Consider the following 16376-nt stretch of genomic DNA (forward strand, 5'->3'; position numbering starts at 1 on the left):
TTTTACTGTTTTTATTTTGTTTCATGCTGTTAAACAGCACATTAGTCAAGGTATCTGTATTGCCAGTATTTGGTCAAGTGAACTGCCATGGTTGACCTTAAGCTGAATAACCCTAAGAGTAATTTTCTTTTGGACCCACTGAAATTAAACCTTTTTATAAATGTGAGATCATTCCTTTAGTTTGCTTTCCTCAGCAGTGTCATAGAAGCATAGAGTCACAGAATGATTTGGGTTGGAAGGGACCTTAAAAGTCATCCACTTCCAACCCCTGCCATGGGCAGGGACGCCTTCCACTCAACCAGGTTGCTCCAAGCCCCGTCCAACCTGGCCTTGAACACTGCCGGGGATGGGGCAGCCACAGCTTCTCTGGGCAACCTGTGCCAGGGCCTCAGCACCTTCACAGGGAACAGCTTCTTTCTTAAAATCTCGAGTTCTTCTCTCCTATTCCTAGAGTCCCTTGCAAAAAAGTCTCTCTCCAGAGCCTGAGAAGCCCAGCAGTTATCTCTGCTGCATGAGTGTAAGAAAATCTTAATCTTTATTTAGGAGTTGCTTGAGTGCCTGCCAGAAAAGGCCTGAGTTCTGTCATCATCCTTTTGCTGTAAGATCTCCCTCTACTTTCCTGTTCCCCCCTCTCTGGCTCAGTGCTGCTCCAGGTGTTTTCCTGCACTGGCTTAACCCGCTGTCCTGCAGCCAGCTGCGCTCCACGCAGGGACAGGGAGGATAAGGCAATAAATCAAAAAGGAAATGGCTGGCTGAGTGAGCAGAGATCTCTATAGTTCTGCTTAATAGCCGTGTAATTTCAGGGGGACGTTACTCTTGTACAGTCACTTTTGCTGCCCCAAAGCAGGATCAGCCATGTCTCTGTATTTTCTTGTTGTGGTTTACTTGACACTGTTTGTGAAAGACAAACATTAGCCAGAACATTATTAAGTATCTGAGGCAAGTGAGCAGATATATAGTGGAAGCCAGTGGGATTTCAAACAAATATCCTGCTATTTCATACCCTAAAAGGTAAATAACCCATGCAAGGTGAGACATCCAAGGAACCAAAAAAAAAGTAATATTCTGAGCGCATTCCCCTTTCTGTAATTTTCAGTCTCTTGCTGAACAATGCTGGTTACCTGACACCCTGAGAATTAGGAGTTAGTGTTTCCTCGGTGGTGAGATAGTTTCAGCTTCTCAGTCCTGTTCTGGGAGGTGACAGTGGGGAGGGCATGGTGGGATCTGAGTTCCTTCATCCAACAGGGCCGAGCAGAAAGTCCTTACTCTTACCTGAACTGGGACTCTACAAAGGAAAGGCACAAAGCAGCCTCTGGATAAAACTGTGCAGTTGGACTGTTTCTGTTAGAAGGGATCCCTGGGCTACATCCTGTGTTTGATAGCTGTAGCAATTTACTGTGTTTTTTCTAAAAGAGCAACTCATCTTTGATAAGTTATTGTTAAATAATTCTTATTCCTTCTCTTTGCTACTGTTAGCAGTCTCTTTATAAATGTATACAATTGATTGACCAATAGTTTAGGATTTGCAAATCTTAAGAGAACCAAATACCTTGTGAAATGGTTTGCCAGAGTGAAATTTCTAATTTAATTGATCTCTAACATAGCTGAAGTTGTGTTATAATTACATTTATTAGAAGGAATGCTCTTGTATGAATTAAATTTCAAGGAAGAAGTCTAAAAGTGTAAAGGAGTCTCTGTCCCTCAAATTACAGCTTTAATTGGCTGTGGATGGATCTTCCTCTGGTATTTATTCCTGCAGCTGGGACATGGGATTGTACTGGATCCATTCTGAGTTTGTCTGATGAGTCAGGGTTCATGAGGGTTAGCTGACACATGTTCCACTCTAATCTCATCTGCTTTTATCTTAGAGAACTGTTAACATGTCACCTGTCAAACTCCTCTCCCAGCCAGACCAACTGCAGGAAACAATGAAACCTCATGATGGACCAGCTGGTGCAGTGACTTTTGGGCCAAGATTTGGCTGGTTTGGAGCTCTTCTGGCTATGGATGCGCATGTTTTACTGCCTCTCCAAGCCAGCACCCTCAAACATAAAAGGCTTTTTGTCATTGCCCTTTAAGCACATTCTGTCCTTACCGGTTAACATCAAGGGACATTGACATCCTGTCTCTCGTGTGCCTCTATGGGATGAGGGGATTCTGTTTACTGTTCCTAGTTCACAAAAGCTACTGAAATTTGTTTGCCAGATACTGGCCTGCCATCTTCCCTAATCTTAAGCTGATCAAGGAAATCCTTATTGACACAGAAACAGTGTAAAGCAACTCATGAAGTAGTTTAATATCAGAGTGTCTCACTGGAAGCACTGGTTTCCCAGTGTTCCTCTACATTTGGTAATTATTTCTGCAGCTTCTCTGCAGAAGTGCTCTTAAGATTTAAGGACATCAATCTCATCTGCACATATTTTTCAAATTATAAGAAAGCCTGAAGTGAAGACAGAACTAACTTTGCTCAAATTCTGTTTAAAGGAAACAAAACTCAGCTTGTCAAGCCTCATCCTTATGGGATTCTTCTACACGTGCACATCTTTCTTGCACCTCCACTTGGCTGTGTGCAAAGTTCTTAAAAGGATGTGACCTCCCTGAGAGCTTTTGGGTCTGAGGATGCAGGGGTGTATTCTCACAGGTTTATTCTCCCATCCATCCCCCCCTTCACTTCAGGGGCCCACAGATGAGCTCAAGCAGCTGGGACATGATTGGCCTTCTCCAGTTCTCCAGTTTGTTCTTGAGACTCTGTTGTGGTTGCAGCTGTCAGTCCAGCACAGCAGCTGTTGTGGCACCAAGGGCTTTCACCCAGTCAGAATATGTGCAGAATATCAAAATGCAGCTTTATTGTGTCATCTCCAGTTGAGTTGTCTTCTAGTTTTCTTTGTCCAGAGGCAGCATAAAAATCAAAATGTGAATAGAGTATGAGGCTGGCAAAGATTAGCCTGTATTTGGCTTAATCTTTCTATTTCATACAGAACTTGTAGTTTTAGCAGTGGTGGGCTTCAGAGAGGATGTGGTTCATATTCCTGCTATTCAGATGTCTCAATGCCAGTAACAGTCAATCTGTTTCTGGGCCTGGGTTTTGAAATGTTAACCTGAACTTACTTTCTCTTTGTAGTTTAACCCCAAGGGTTAGTTTTACAAGGATGGAGCTGTGGTGTTTGCCTGGCCAAGGGTGGTGTTCCCAGCAGCTGCAGACTGGGAATGTGCCTGGTTAGTGCAGGAGGGAGGCCGATGGCTCCACTGAGCCCAGGCTCTCCATGTTTTCTTTACTTCCCTGAATCCCATCAGATTTTGTTGATGTGTTATGGGAGACTGCCAGTGTGAACGTACAATAGGAGTTGTATATACTTCATCTTTGCATCCTTACATGTAGCATCATCTTGCTGGCCATTTTCATTCAACGGAGCAAATGTTAGCTGTAATGGATCCCCTTCCGAGACAACAGTTTGTTTAGATTTACTACAGGTTCTATGAGGATCTTGGTTTTTTTTCCCTCAAAAAATTTACTTACTCCTTTTTTTTTTATGCTTTACTTCGTATTTTTGGTCTTTTGTTCTCTAGGTTATATCTCTCTGTTTTTCCACACAGTTCTCTCTGACCTTAACTAAACATTTCATATTTTACTGTTTGCTTACAGTCTATCACTATGCACTAAACTGCTTCCTACTTAGTACGTGACCTTGCAGAATATCTGCTGGTTTCTTGCCTGATTACCATTTAATTCTGTTCTTTGCCTTCTGTCCCATCCAGCATCAGAGTTGTGCCAATTCTTTGTTTTTTCAACAATAGCCAAATAATTTTTTAGAAGCCTTTTGTTGGAAATCTGTAAAAATATGAGTGAACTCTTAGCAACAGACTTTCTTTTCTTCTCATTCTCTTCATTGATGCATTCAGAGAATCCCAATGAGTTTGAGATCTGCTTTTCCTCTTCAGCTGCTGATTGGACTCGGATCTTTTCCAGCATGATTTTATTCCTCTTGAACTGCAGGTTCAATCAAATTGAGTGACAACTGCAAGTTTACAACCATTCCTTTACTTTCCAGGTCTTGGTATAACATCAAGGTTGGAGGGGGGTTATCCTTTTAAGTGGTAATTTTGCTTCCCGTGTGACTGTGTCATCTTTTATTGTGTGCATGTATCAGCTGCATATGGTAATCTTGTCAGTTACTTTTCAATTACCAGTTCCTTACCATACTTTTTTATTGTTGTTGTTTGTAGTGACATTTCCAAGTCTGGTATCACCTCATCCTGTTGTATACCCTGTCTAAAAACAGTGGCTCTTTTCATTTACTGTCCATGCCACATGTGAGAATTTTACTTTTTATAATTTTTTGTTAGTAATTCTATGCATTTTGTTGAAATGTTCCTTTCTGAAGCTTATTGTCACTGCATTATTTTGGGGAGTTTGCCCTCTCTGTGGATCCAGAGTGGGATCCTGCTGTGGCTGTTGTTAATGAAGAGCTGTGGTCCTTACCTCTTAACTCCTTTCTGTTGCAAGACACTCGCTTAGCCCTGTGTTTTATAGAGCTAACTGCACTAATTTAAATGTGAATTTGTTTACCAGCCTTTATGGTAGGGGTTCCTTCCCACCTCCCTGTGATCAAACCTTCTTCTGCTCTTCGTTTTGCTTCCTTAATCTTAAAGTGGGCATTATCACCTACAAAAATTCACATGCAGATATATAGACAGACCATGAATTTGTGAACTTATGTTGTTTTTTTACCCAGCTGCCTCCATGCCTGGTCTCACAGGTTTAACTTTAGTGTTCATTGCAGGAGCCACTGTATCTCACTGATGTTCTTGGCTCTGTGTCCATAGCATGTGTTTTGTTACAGCCATTGTGCAATAGAAGGCAGTCTACATAACATCATTTTGCTTTTGGCTTTTTTTCTTGTACTGCTTCAGCCTCAGCAGCTAAACATATTTGAGCAACCTGGTCTAGTGGATGGTGTCCCTGCCTGTGGCAAGGGGTTGGAACTAGATGAGCTTTAAGGTCCCTTCCAACCCAAACCATTCTGTGATTCTATGACTAGCCCTACTGTGCTGATTTCTAGGCTTTTTCTATACATGGGGTGGATTCACCTTGGTTGCTAGCTAGGACAGTATATATTTGCCAAGACAACAGAGGCAAACCTGTGATTATGGGAGACTGGGAGCAATTGGTTTCCCTGTCTGGCCATGTGTCTTGTCACCCTTCTGCTGCCAGAGCAGTGTTTTGAGTATCCAGTGCCAAACAGGTACATTTGAGCTACATCACCAGCTGTTCTTTAATTCCCCTCTCTGCTTTTTTGGTTCTAATGAGACCATTTAATAGTTTAAACCACCTGAAACTAGGAGCCTTGTTATAGGACTCCACATGGTGAGGAAGAGATTTCTTTGAGCGTGTAGGGTCATGGAAATATATGTTCATGTGCTGGTATATCCGGTGTATTCCCTTATTTCTTTTCAAAAATGAGCAAGTGATAGTCAAATTCCACTTCCTTTGCATGTTATTTATCTTCCCACTCTTGAACAGAATTCGGATTGAATCTGTTGTCCATTAAGTGTCTGACCACAGGTCATTCCAGATGAAGACAGCGGTTGCCTCTACCTGTATTTCCTGTTAGATTTGAACTGCCTAAACCTGGTTAAACCCGGTGCTTTCTCAAGCTGCAGTGTTGTTTGATAGCAGCTGTTTACAAGATTAATAGAAGTGGACAAGAGATGAAAAATGTGAAGTTGGTCATAGAAATCGCTGTTGGCTTTCAGAGGCAAACAGCTGTTTTGGTGGTGGGGAGGAAACAGAAATGATTCTTCATGCAAAAAGTAACATTTGCTAAAGGTGCAATTTTTATGAGCCTCATGAGATGATCTGAAATGGTGAGGACTGGCTAATGTGCTGCAGGCAAATGTATAAGGGTCGAGTTATGTGTACATATATATTTATTTTTTCTTGTAGTGTCATCTAGACTGTCACAGACATCCTCTCCTCAGTCAGGCTGCCAGTCCCCTTCCATCCAGGCAGGCAAAGTCATCTCCTCATCCCAGAAGCACAGCAAGAAGGCACTCAAACAGGTAAGTAGCCTTTCCTGGAGCCTAGTTTGGGGATTGCTGCAGTAAATTTGCTTCTCTGGTTAATCATCTTTCTTGATGAGATTGTGCTCTGCAGGGAAGTAACACAGGACTTCATGGCTGTCTCATGGTAAATAGAGGTTTGCTAAAACATTCCTCTCTCTTAGAGGTGATCCAAAATACTGTGCTATTTAGTTCTTTTGCTTTTTCCCTAAATAAACATTTGGACTTTCTTTAATTATTATTTTAGAAGATGGATATAAGGATGTTATTTCTCTTCACCAAACCTTTTGATGAGTGTGCTTAGCTTTCTACAGCCTGTTTTATTAAATTGAAAGGGTTTTGGGGAAAAAAATTAAATGCACTGATTTCTTCCCCTGGCTAGCAGTGTATTTTCCCTTCCTAGGAGTTCTGTGGCTATTATAGGTTTATAGAGGTAAGAAGGGGAAGGAAAGTGCACTGGCTTTGCATTGCACCTCTGCTGGATTTAATGAAAGAAAGAGGGGGACCAATTATTTTCCATGCTTGAAGAATGACTGTTGTATAGATAGTGTTAATTATGTGCATGCAGGGTAGGATGGGTGAGTGTCTGCACTTCAAATGATTTGTTTCTCCTAATGAAACATGCAAGATGAATTAGTCCCCCAAGTGTCTTATTTGCAGGTGTTTCCCCAACTGCATTGTTTAATTTTGCCTGATCCTTAGGAAGGAAATGCTTTATCAGGGTTAGATTTACTCCTTGGTAAAGCAAAAATCTGTAAGGAATTATGAATCAAGATGCATAGGAGGTGCTAGTCCAGGGATTATAGAAGCGTGTCATAGACAGATGAAATCGTGATGTGTTCCAGATAGGATTTACCTTTTCTAGCCCAGTGTATTTTTCTGAGTTTCACCAGCTGAGAAGCAACATTTGGAACGGCATTCAGGTGATAGAGCTGCCTGTGGCCTTGGGAAAGGATCTGCAGTGAGAGAGAAGAATGAACTAGGGCACATTATCAAGGAGAATATTATAGTGGGAGATAAGGCAACTGAATAAACTGGAGCTTTGTTTCTAGCAATAGGGAGTTGAGTTGGTGTCAAACTGAGATGCTGGCTTTAGGGAATTTTTCTTTTCCCACCTGGCTGTTTCTTGACAGAAGCATCAGTGTTCTGATGATGTTGCTTGCTGCTGATGGCTGCAGTAAAGATGTGAGATTGTGTTCTCACTTTAGGCAGATTTTTTTTCCACTTGCATTTAAATCCTCACAAAATAGCGTTAATTCAGCAAGATATTAATTACACTCTTTGCTTTCCCCTCCTCATCCAGCCTTCTTTAAGCCTGGCTGTCAATCATTTCTCTCCAACATCCGCAAAGACTCTTCTCTTTCAAGAGAGTGATCAAACAGACTGCGGGTTTGTTATCAAAACTCTTTCTTCTCCTCTTTGTTTTCTCTGGTCTGTAGGTCCCTGTTTCACAGAAGGGGAAGGGACCTCTGCCGAAATGCAAGCTACATTTCCAAACCTACACTCCATCTAACATTCCCTTCTCTTTTCCAGCCTCTGTCCTTACATGCCTAATAATTTTCTGCTTTTCATGTCCAAATTCCCCATGCTACTGCTCCCACCAGCTTTCCCTCAGTTTTTTATTCATTCCCTTCTCTCTGCTTTCTCACTCCTCTGCTCCTCAGCTTTCATACTCTTGAGATATCTACTTCCTGAACATCCTTATTCCAGTGCTGAATGTAATGAAATATGTCAGTGAGTTCCAAAATGTAGATGGTCTTCTCAGTTTCACTGTTAATCTCCTTGATTTGGGGGAAAAACCAGAAACCCTGAAAGAAAAATGAGGAACCACATGGAGGCCTTGATGTCTACATAGCATTTCTGTTTGCACTTAACACTTGTGCAGCTGTCTATAGGGCAAAAAGCTATTTCTGATGGTCATAGAATCACAGAATGCTTTGGGTTGGAAAGCACCATCCAGTTCCAACCCCCTGCCATGGGCAGGGACACCTTCCACTAGGCCAGGTTCCTCCAGGCCCTGTCCCACCTGGGCTTGAACACTGCCAGGGATGGGGCAGCCACAGCTTCTCTGGGCACCCTGTGCCAGGGCCTCAGCACTCTCACAGGGAAGATGTTAAACAGCACCGACCCCTGAGAGGCACTGCTTGTCACTGGTTGTCATCTTCTAAAGTTTGCTCTAGTTTTGGGTCAAATTAAAAACCTTGCATGCCTAAATCATTGCTTGATTTTAGTTCAAGTGGAATTCTGCCATTTTGGTAATATTTCATATGGTCAAATATTTTGACATATTTCACCTTTTCCTAAACACGGTTGCCACTGTGGTCAGGAAAAGTTAAAAAGAGTAGTTAAAATGAGGAAATACAGATTGCAGGAAGGAGACAGGTGTTATAAATAGAATAGTAGGAAAAACACAAGATACTGAGTGAAACAGGAATTCAGGAAAGCTTTCATATTTTTAGTTTTCTCTGAGACCTAGATTATTAGCTAGTGTGCACTGGAGAAGATGGCTGGTTGGGCTCAGCCCTCCTGTCTTGAGTGCTAAGTAATTATAATTCTACTGGAGGGAAGAGAGAGCAGATTTCTGAGTGAGAACTTTTAACCCTGGGACACCTGCTGTTGCTATACTGACAGCGAGTATCAGGTTCTTGAAGAAATAAGGGTCATGATTTAGTTCATAAGCATATCAGAGTTACAGCTGTAAAATACAGATTAATAGTATGGCATACACTGATGTGCCATACCACACACTGTAGTAAGTAAGTGGATGGCTGCATTCCTTATACTCGTTTGGAAGAATCCTGAGCTAGAGGTTTGCAGAACCTGAATCTAAATTGGTGGACACGTCAGTGCTTATCCTGCTGGAAAGATTAAACAGTGATGGGGAGAAACCCCCTTTGCTACTCTATCACCTTTTTCATGAAGGAGGGAGCTGTACAGTAGTTTCTTCCCTATTAGGTGGATCCCCCCTGTTCCAATGGGTTTTTAATACCATGGTCAGAGTCTGTGGGCCAGTGAAAAACAAGAGGCTCAGGAGCAGCTCCTGGTCCTGCTGTCATCACCACTGTCAGCCATAGTGGAGCTGATGAGGAGGAGTGTGCTGGGGGGACACCAGTTTCTTTGTTTAAATTGCAATTAAAGCAGGTGCTGATGGTACCAAGTGGTGCCGTTTTGATTTACACTCTTTCTGAATTTACTCTTTTTAGAGTAAAGTGGTGGTTTCCGGCCTCCACAGTGGGGTTTACCTCAGAGCTGCCCTTTGTGCAAACACACCTGTGTGCTCAGGAACATTTTCCTTCCACTGCAGGTGGCACAGTGAGAACAACGGACAACCTGAAGGCAAACAGAAGGAAAATAACAAGCCCCTGATTTGAGCAGAGGGGGCATATGGGGCAGCACACAGAGGCTGAAGGAGAGCAGAGGGCTGGTGCTGGTGGAGAGGTTGCTATGCTGGGGGCTCTGTGAGACACTCTGCTGCTCCAGGTGTCCCTGCCCGTGGCAGGGGGGTTGGAGCTAGATGAGCTTTAAGGTCCCTCCCAACTCAAACCATTCCATGATTCTAAGTATACAGCAGAATTTTTAAATGGGAAGCAACAGGAAATGTGCTGTCTATATCTAAATGAATTGGCCTGTTAACTAGAGATCATCACTGTCTTAATAATGCAGTTAGATCCAGGAGAGAGAATACTTGATCTGTTGTAATTTATTCTGCTGTTAAGTTTATTTGGGTTTGGATTTCATTTTTTGAGAACAAACACTTTGGTTTGGGTAGATGCTGCAGTCTAACCCAGTGCCTTGTTTGTGCCTTCTCAGTTGAGTCATGGTTGCCTTAACAGTCTTTTCTAAAGCAAAGGATTTTCTTTTCTATTTTTCTAAAGCAAAGGATTTTATTTTCTTACTTTTAGTGTTTAAATGTTTCTTACTTTCAAAATTATCAAAGTCTTTCCTAATGGCCCGTTGTTTTAGTACTAGTACTAGTTACTTGTTTTAGTACTAGGTACTAGTTACTTCTTCAGAAGACAGAAATTAATAGCATGATGGTACCTTTACTTTGAAGTTACTTATATAATTACTTCTTGAACCACCTCCAGATTTGGAATCCCCTAGAGAATGAAACAACTCAACCTAGATGTTCTACAACCATTAATTTTTTCCTTTAGATGCCAAAGGTAGGAGATCTGTCTGCTTGTAATAGTGTATTTAAATAGCCAGTATCATATTTAAACAGATGGTATTGCTGTCCCGTGTGAACTGAGTGTGTTTGGGAAGTCGTTTTTCACTTTTGACGTAGTTAGAATCAGAATCCAGCTATCAGTTGCTGTAAAACAAGCGGCTTGTACTGTGTACTAATAATTTCTAAGACTATTTTTAATTTCATTTTGGTCCTGATCTTCTGTCCTCTTCCACAGGCCTTGAAGCAGCAGCAGCAGAAGCAGCAGCAGCAGCAATGCAGAGCAGGCATGCCTGTGTCGTCTAACCAGCACGTCCTTCTGAAGGCTGTCAAGGCAGCCAGCGACTCCACACCTGCAAAATCCGGTACGTGCAACGACACCTCTGTGTGCTGTATTACTGCTGGGTCTCTTCAACTGGCCTTTTATTGTTTGTAGGGGATGAGAAAAGAAAGTGCTTTTTTTCTGACAGTGTTCTTTTTGTTTCTGAAATAGCCTAGTTTCTGTGTCCCTGGTTTTGTTTTTATTTGGAATTTGTTCAATAGATCTTGAATAGAATTTACTCTGCCATTGTGTGGTGAAAAGCTTCTTTTTTGTGATAAATGTGTTCCCTGTAGCTGCCTGTACGCTGTGGTCAGGTAGTTCTCATGGCTAAGCAAATGAGGTAGTTTTTCTCTTTGTATTTATGTTTTTCGAAACGGGCTTCTCATTCTGTAGCAAGTCTTTCATGTCTTGTTCCAAAGATGTATTCTCTGCTCGGAAAGATCCCCAAGAGGCTTCCAGCATTTATGCTGCATTAGAAATTGAGATCACTGCTCTTATTCATTCAGGAGCGTTAGTTCTCTTTCCACCAGCAGCATTTCACTAGTTATCATAAATTTTTGGCAATTGCTTCCAGCTAGCTTTCTCTGGAGACTTTTCAGGGTAACTGATTGCCATAATCTTCTGGTTCTGTGAGCCTGATTCAGGTTGTTTTCTTTCAGATGCAAGAAGTGCCTTTGTGTTTGTATAGGGCAATTTTCAGGTTGTACAAGTAAATGACTTAGTAGACTAATGCCATTATCATTTTATGAAGCCGCAATTTGTCAAGTCATCTATTTGGGCCTATAAGGATGCTGGGGAGGGACTCTTCATTAGGGACTGTAGTGATAGGACAAGGGGTAACGGGTTAAAACTTAAACAGAGGAAGTTTAGATTGGATATAAGGAGGAAATTATTTCCTGTAAGGGTGGTGAGGCACTGGAATAGGTTGCCCAGGGAAGTTGCGAATGCTCCATCCCTGTCAGTGTTCAAGGCCAGGTTGGACAGAGCCTTGGGTGACATGGTTTAGTGTGAGGTGTCCCTCCCCATGGCAGGGGGGCTGGAACTTGATGATCTTCAGGTCCTTTCCAACCCTAACTGTTCTATGATTCTATCTGTAAGCATTGCCTTTAGTGGCTCTGAACCACCTCCCAGATCATTGAGCACCAAAGCAGAACCATGGGCCTCTGAAATGCGACAAATTTGGCCTGGTGACCTAGGTCCAACAGTGCTGATGGTACATGGGTTGAGAATGCGTAATAGCAGAGTAGGTCCTAGTAGGACCTCCAAATCAAGAGGATGTGTCTTTGTGTTCATTGGACTGGGTGGTATTTTCTTCACTGGTTTTGCCTAACCTTGGGGAATGTTGACTTTGTAAATGCCTTGTGGCAAACAACACATTGTGAAAACGACTCATTTTTGTTTAGTTTTGAGCCAGGCTTCTTATACCTTTATTTCATTTCTTCTGATTATCAAACAGGCAATGAACAACTGTTGTTTATTCAAAAATTTTGCCACTCGTGACTTCTGTAGACATCTTCAGTCTAAGGAGTCCCACTGTGATTTCTCATTCCTCATATGCAAAGCTCTGTGAGAATGAAAACTGTACATGGTGTTCAGGGTGCAGGACACGTTCTGCGTTTGTATAGCATCATTTTGGCAGTCTACATTTTGTTCATCTTTTTTCTCAACAATGCCTACCATTCAGGTTTCCCTTTTTGACCCCATCAAAAGCAGGTGTTTTCCTACATTACAATTCTCAAACTCTTTTCTGAGAGTCTGGAAAAAGTTTTCTATTGTAGGGCCTGACAGCGTGTATGTAAGGTTAGGGAGTTCTTTTTTACATCACTTCATGTTTCTGTACAGTCAAGTTGACTTTCTGGGCTGGAAGTACATACTGCTGGGTCATGTTCAGCTTAATATGTTTTTCTTAGTCTGTAATCAGAATCTTCTCTTGCTTCCTTGGCTTGAAATCCAAGATTTCCTGTCCTATCCACCATGGACATAGAGCACAGGTTATTTGATTTCTTCTCCTTGCCACCTTCTACATAATTAGAGATGTTTCCTCATCTCATGCTGATTTTCTTTAGGATAAAATTCTGTCTGTGTTTTAGCGTGTTTGTTTATTCTCCCTTTCCAAACAGCTCTAAACAAATCCAAACCAAAACTAGACCAATATGGCCTGGCGTGCTGGTTGTGTATGGCTGGAATGTTTCTGTAACATCTGTTAAGCCATATGCATAGCTGCTGCTGGGCACCATATATCTGACAGAAAGGAGCAGGCGTGTTTGTCAGCTATACCTCATGCAGCATTTAATAGCAGAGCGAGTGTCTTGAGGTTGCCTATTGTTCCCAGTTCAGACTCTATTAAAAAAGTTAAAGGGCAAAAGGTTAATACCATCTTGCTTGATTGAAACTCAGTCCTAAACTGCTCTTGTGCCCTTTTCACCTTGGGTGGTGTGGCCTGAGAAGGAAGCCAAGAGGAAAACTATGTTTCTCGTGACAGTATGAAGACAATGCAGTGCCAGGTTTATGAGGTCTTCAGCATAAAATGACTGCTTAAATCCCTCCTGCTTTTTCTCGTCTAACCAGGATTAATTCTGAATGGTTGATCAGTGCAACAGGCAGATATTGGTCTGGAGGACCTCGTCTCCAGAGCTGCCTGCCCCCAGAGGAGTTGGATCTCTACTTGGGGAAGTAGGAACAGTGGAGACCTGAGAGGGACTGAAGCAGGATATTTTGTAAGATTGTTAGCTTACATAGAGTAATTATAAAATAGACTAATGGAGGAAGTAATCCAAACTCGTGTTACTTAAAGTACTTCAGGTATTGTTTGGTGTCTTTATTTTTTGTGATTATAATGAGGTTTTTGCCTTTCCTGGCTGTCTGGTGCTGGTAGCCTGCTAGCTGGCCATTCCCAGCCACAGAGTGGCAGGCCCTGGGGGCAGGAGGCACATCACCTTCTCTCCTTATTTTGGTTTCACACTTCCCAAACTATTGGTACATCCACTTCAGTCACGGCAGAACCATTTTCTTCCAGCACATCTATTTAATTTTTGTTACTGGGTTGGGTTTTTTTTCTCTCAGACTTCCCCATATTTTGCTGCTACACCACAGTTGCAAGGTATTGTACATTGTGCATGTCCACTCATGCAGCCTTTTTAGCAGTACTCTGAAAATATGTTCAAATCGTAGGACTGTTTATGTTGGTTGGGACGTTGGTTGGGACCTTGGGAGGTCTCTTGCAGGTGGACCTCCAGCATTTCTAGGGGCCAGTCAGATCTTTGCAAATCCAAGTACAGAGGTGGCACAACCTCTCTGGGTCCCTGCTCCGCTGCAGGCTGTCCTCACAGGGATACATTATTTTCCTTATATCCTGGCTGATTCTTGCCTGTTTTTTCTTGTTCTCCTGCCAGGCACCACCGTCACAAGCCTGGCTTTATCTTTCTGCTGTCCTGGTAGGAACAGTAGTGACTACCAGGTCTCCTGCAATCTGCCTTCTTCTCCAGCCTGAAGAAGCCCCAGGCCCTCAGCCTCTTCTCGCAGGCAGAGAGGATAACGAGATACAGACTAAGTGAAACAATGATTAGTGCAAGTTGTTAGTGAGAGCCAGCATTTGTTCTGTTTGTGAATTAACCACATGTGTTGTGGAGTTTCTCTTTCGAGCTGTGGCACTCCAGCGCCTTTCCTTACTTGAGTGAGTGATGTTACTATAACATAAGCCTAGAGAGTGCAGAGGGAAGACCAGCTCATGTTCTTAATTCATCTCACTAAAGAGGAAGAGGGAAAGGAAGGCTGAGAGAATCTTGGGAAGAAGCTGTTCCCACTGGCATTAAAAAATCCTGTTGTACAAAAGAGAATGTGGGTGTCAGTGGATTGTGAGGGGAAATCAGAGTGATGAAATCTGTCTAGTTGGGCCAGTAGTGACTTTGGAGGAGGACACAAAAATATCCATTGAGTATTGGAAAGAGGAGGAGGAATTCCTGAGGGTGGTCTGGAAGAACAAAAGCTACACTTGTAGTTTAAAATTTAGAAAGGACACATGCAGTATGAAGAGATTTTTCCTGATCGTGAACTCCAACAGACACTAAAGCTGCCTCAGAAAGGAAGTTTTAACAAGATCATTACTGGACTGAATATAAATGAGAAGTAAGATGGGGCAAACTGGGAAATAGACTTAAACCATAAACAAAGTGATTGTCCTGCCCTTTATTTTGTGATAGTCTGATAGGTACAAAGGGCGCTTCTATTTCCACCCTGTTGGGACGCAAGTGCTACAAGAACAAAGGAGTATAAGTATCCTTGGAGTGCTTGTCCCTGAGCTGCTAAAACTAGGGTATACACATTAAAGAATCTTTATTTCAGCCCAAACAGATGTCTTGTGTAATACTTCTTTGTACATCCCCATGTTTAAATATTTCTGTTTCCTCTGCAGCTTGGGAAGGCAAGCAGTCAGATGGACAGTCGAGCAGCCCTCAGAACTCTACCTCTAGTTCTTCTCCCTCTGTTAAGCTTGATAACTCCTTGCCAGGGTTGGGGAAGAAACCATTCCAGAGATCTGACAGGCTCCACGCAAGTAAGATACTTACTTTTTTTGCTTACAGAGATTTGGTTGCTCTGATAACAGAACAAAAGCCTAAATAACAAAGCTGAGTAAAATGTGTAATTAATTGCATTGCTAAAGTGACTTCTGCACAGTTCTGGATGGTACTGCTAGTATGCTGTGTGAATTGGGATAAATAATTCAAACTGTATATATGCAAATAAGCCTTTTCTCATTTCTTACCATCAGGGTTTTCTACGTATGAATTTGCAGCTTGCTGTTTGAGAAGCAAAAAAGGACTTGCATTATTTAGCAGGCTTGTTAATGCACTTAAGAGGCTCTGATAACATTAAAAAGAAAAAAGAAATTCCTTCCCAGATCTTTATACTTCAGACTCCCCTGTTACTTGACATCCTTCCCATTCACAGAAGTTAGGTCCTTCTCAGGCTTCCAGACCTTTTGTGGTTTCTTTTACATACACCAATGGTGGACTCAACCTTGGTAAAACTAAGGGTATTCTGAGGTCTCTATCTATGCTATTCATCCTACATTGTCTTTGTCATTGGTGAAAACAAACACTTTTCAAAGCATGTTTCATTTGTCCTGTGTAATTAGGAAATTCTGTAACTTAAATAGATTATAAACCTGCAGAGCTGTTTCCTGAATGACTTCTGATGGAGAACACTTTCCCTAGAGAAACAAGCCTCCATGGCACTTATTTTATTAGGTTTTCTGAACTTAAAAGTAATTGCTATCATCCCTGATGTCAGGGGAGCAGGGTAGTACTACCCATTGTGCTAATAATGTGCTTTTAATCTAAGCTTTGTAATATGTGGTATTTTGCCAGTTACAGACAGTGGGTGCATCTGAAGGAAATAGAGCACACAGTGCAAATGCTGCCTTTCACAGCACATGCATGATGCTGGCTATGACATAAGGGTTAATGCTTGACTTGCTGGCTTTCAAACACAGAAAGAGAATAGTTACTCATTGTTACTGCTTTGTCTTCCCACCCAAGTGCAATGAGCTGGTGAATTTTTCTGAAATGCTTTTGCTAAGAACAAAGTAGGAAAGTCCAGGAAGAACTCCCAAGGAACAAACTGACCTTAGTGAGAGGCTTAAAATAGAAATCAATGTGACTAAAAGCAATTCTAGAAACCCTTCTGAAAAAGATTCCTTGCTGTTCCCCAGATAGCAGGATTCTACAGGAGTTAGGTCAGCTGACACAGGCTACAGTGGTATGGAAATTGTGCTGAAAAGAGCCTCCTGTTTTGTTTTGAACTGTATGTGCAAAGGTAAAATATGTT

At 42.0% G+C, this 16376-nt stretch overlaps 1 protein-coding gene across 8 annotated transcripts in view; it reads left to right on the forward strand.

Annotated features, from left to right (window-relative positions):
- Positions 1-16376, forward strand: part of ASXL2 (ASXL transcriptional regulator 2) — a 114535-nt gene that overhangs the window by 76205 nt on the left and 21954 nt on the right. For all 8 annotated transcript variants that reach the window (XM_062622620.1, XM_062622616.1, XM_062622615.1 and 5 more), the window contains 3 exons: positions 5945-6060; positions 10467-10593; positions 14962-15102. In XM_062622620.1, the coding sequence (XP_062478604.1) occupies positions 5945-6060; positions 10467-10593; positions 14962-15102 (384 nt within the window). The remainder of the gene's footprint in view (positions 1-5944; positions 6061-10466; positions 10594-14961; positions 15103-16376) is intronic.

The sequence above is a fragment of the Pezoporus occidentalis genome, unplaced genomic scaffold, assembly GCF_034315485.1.
Source record: "Pezoporus occidentalis ecotype Australia unplaced genomic scaffold, CSIRO_AGI_Poc_V1 ctg244, whole genome shotgun sequence".
NCBI classification, from domain to species: domain Eukaryota; kingdom Metazoa; phylum Chordata; class Aves; order Psittaciformes; family Psittacidae; genus Pezoporus; species Pezoporus occidentalis.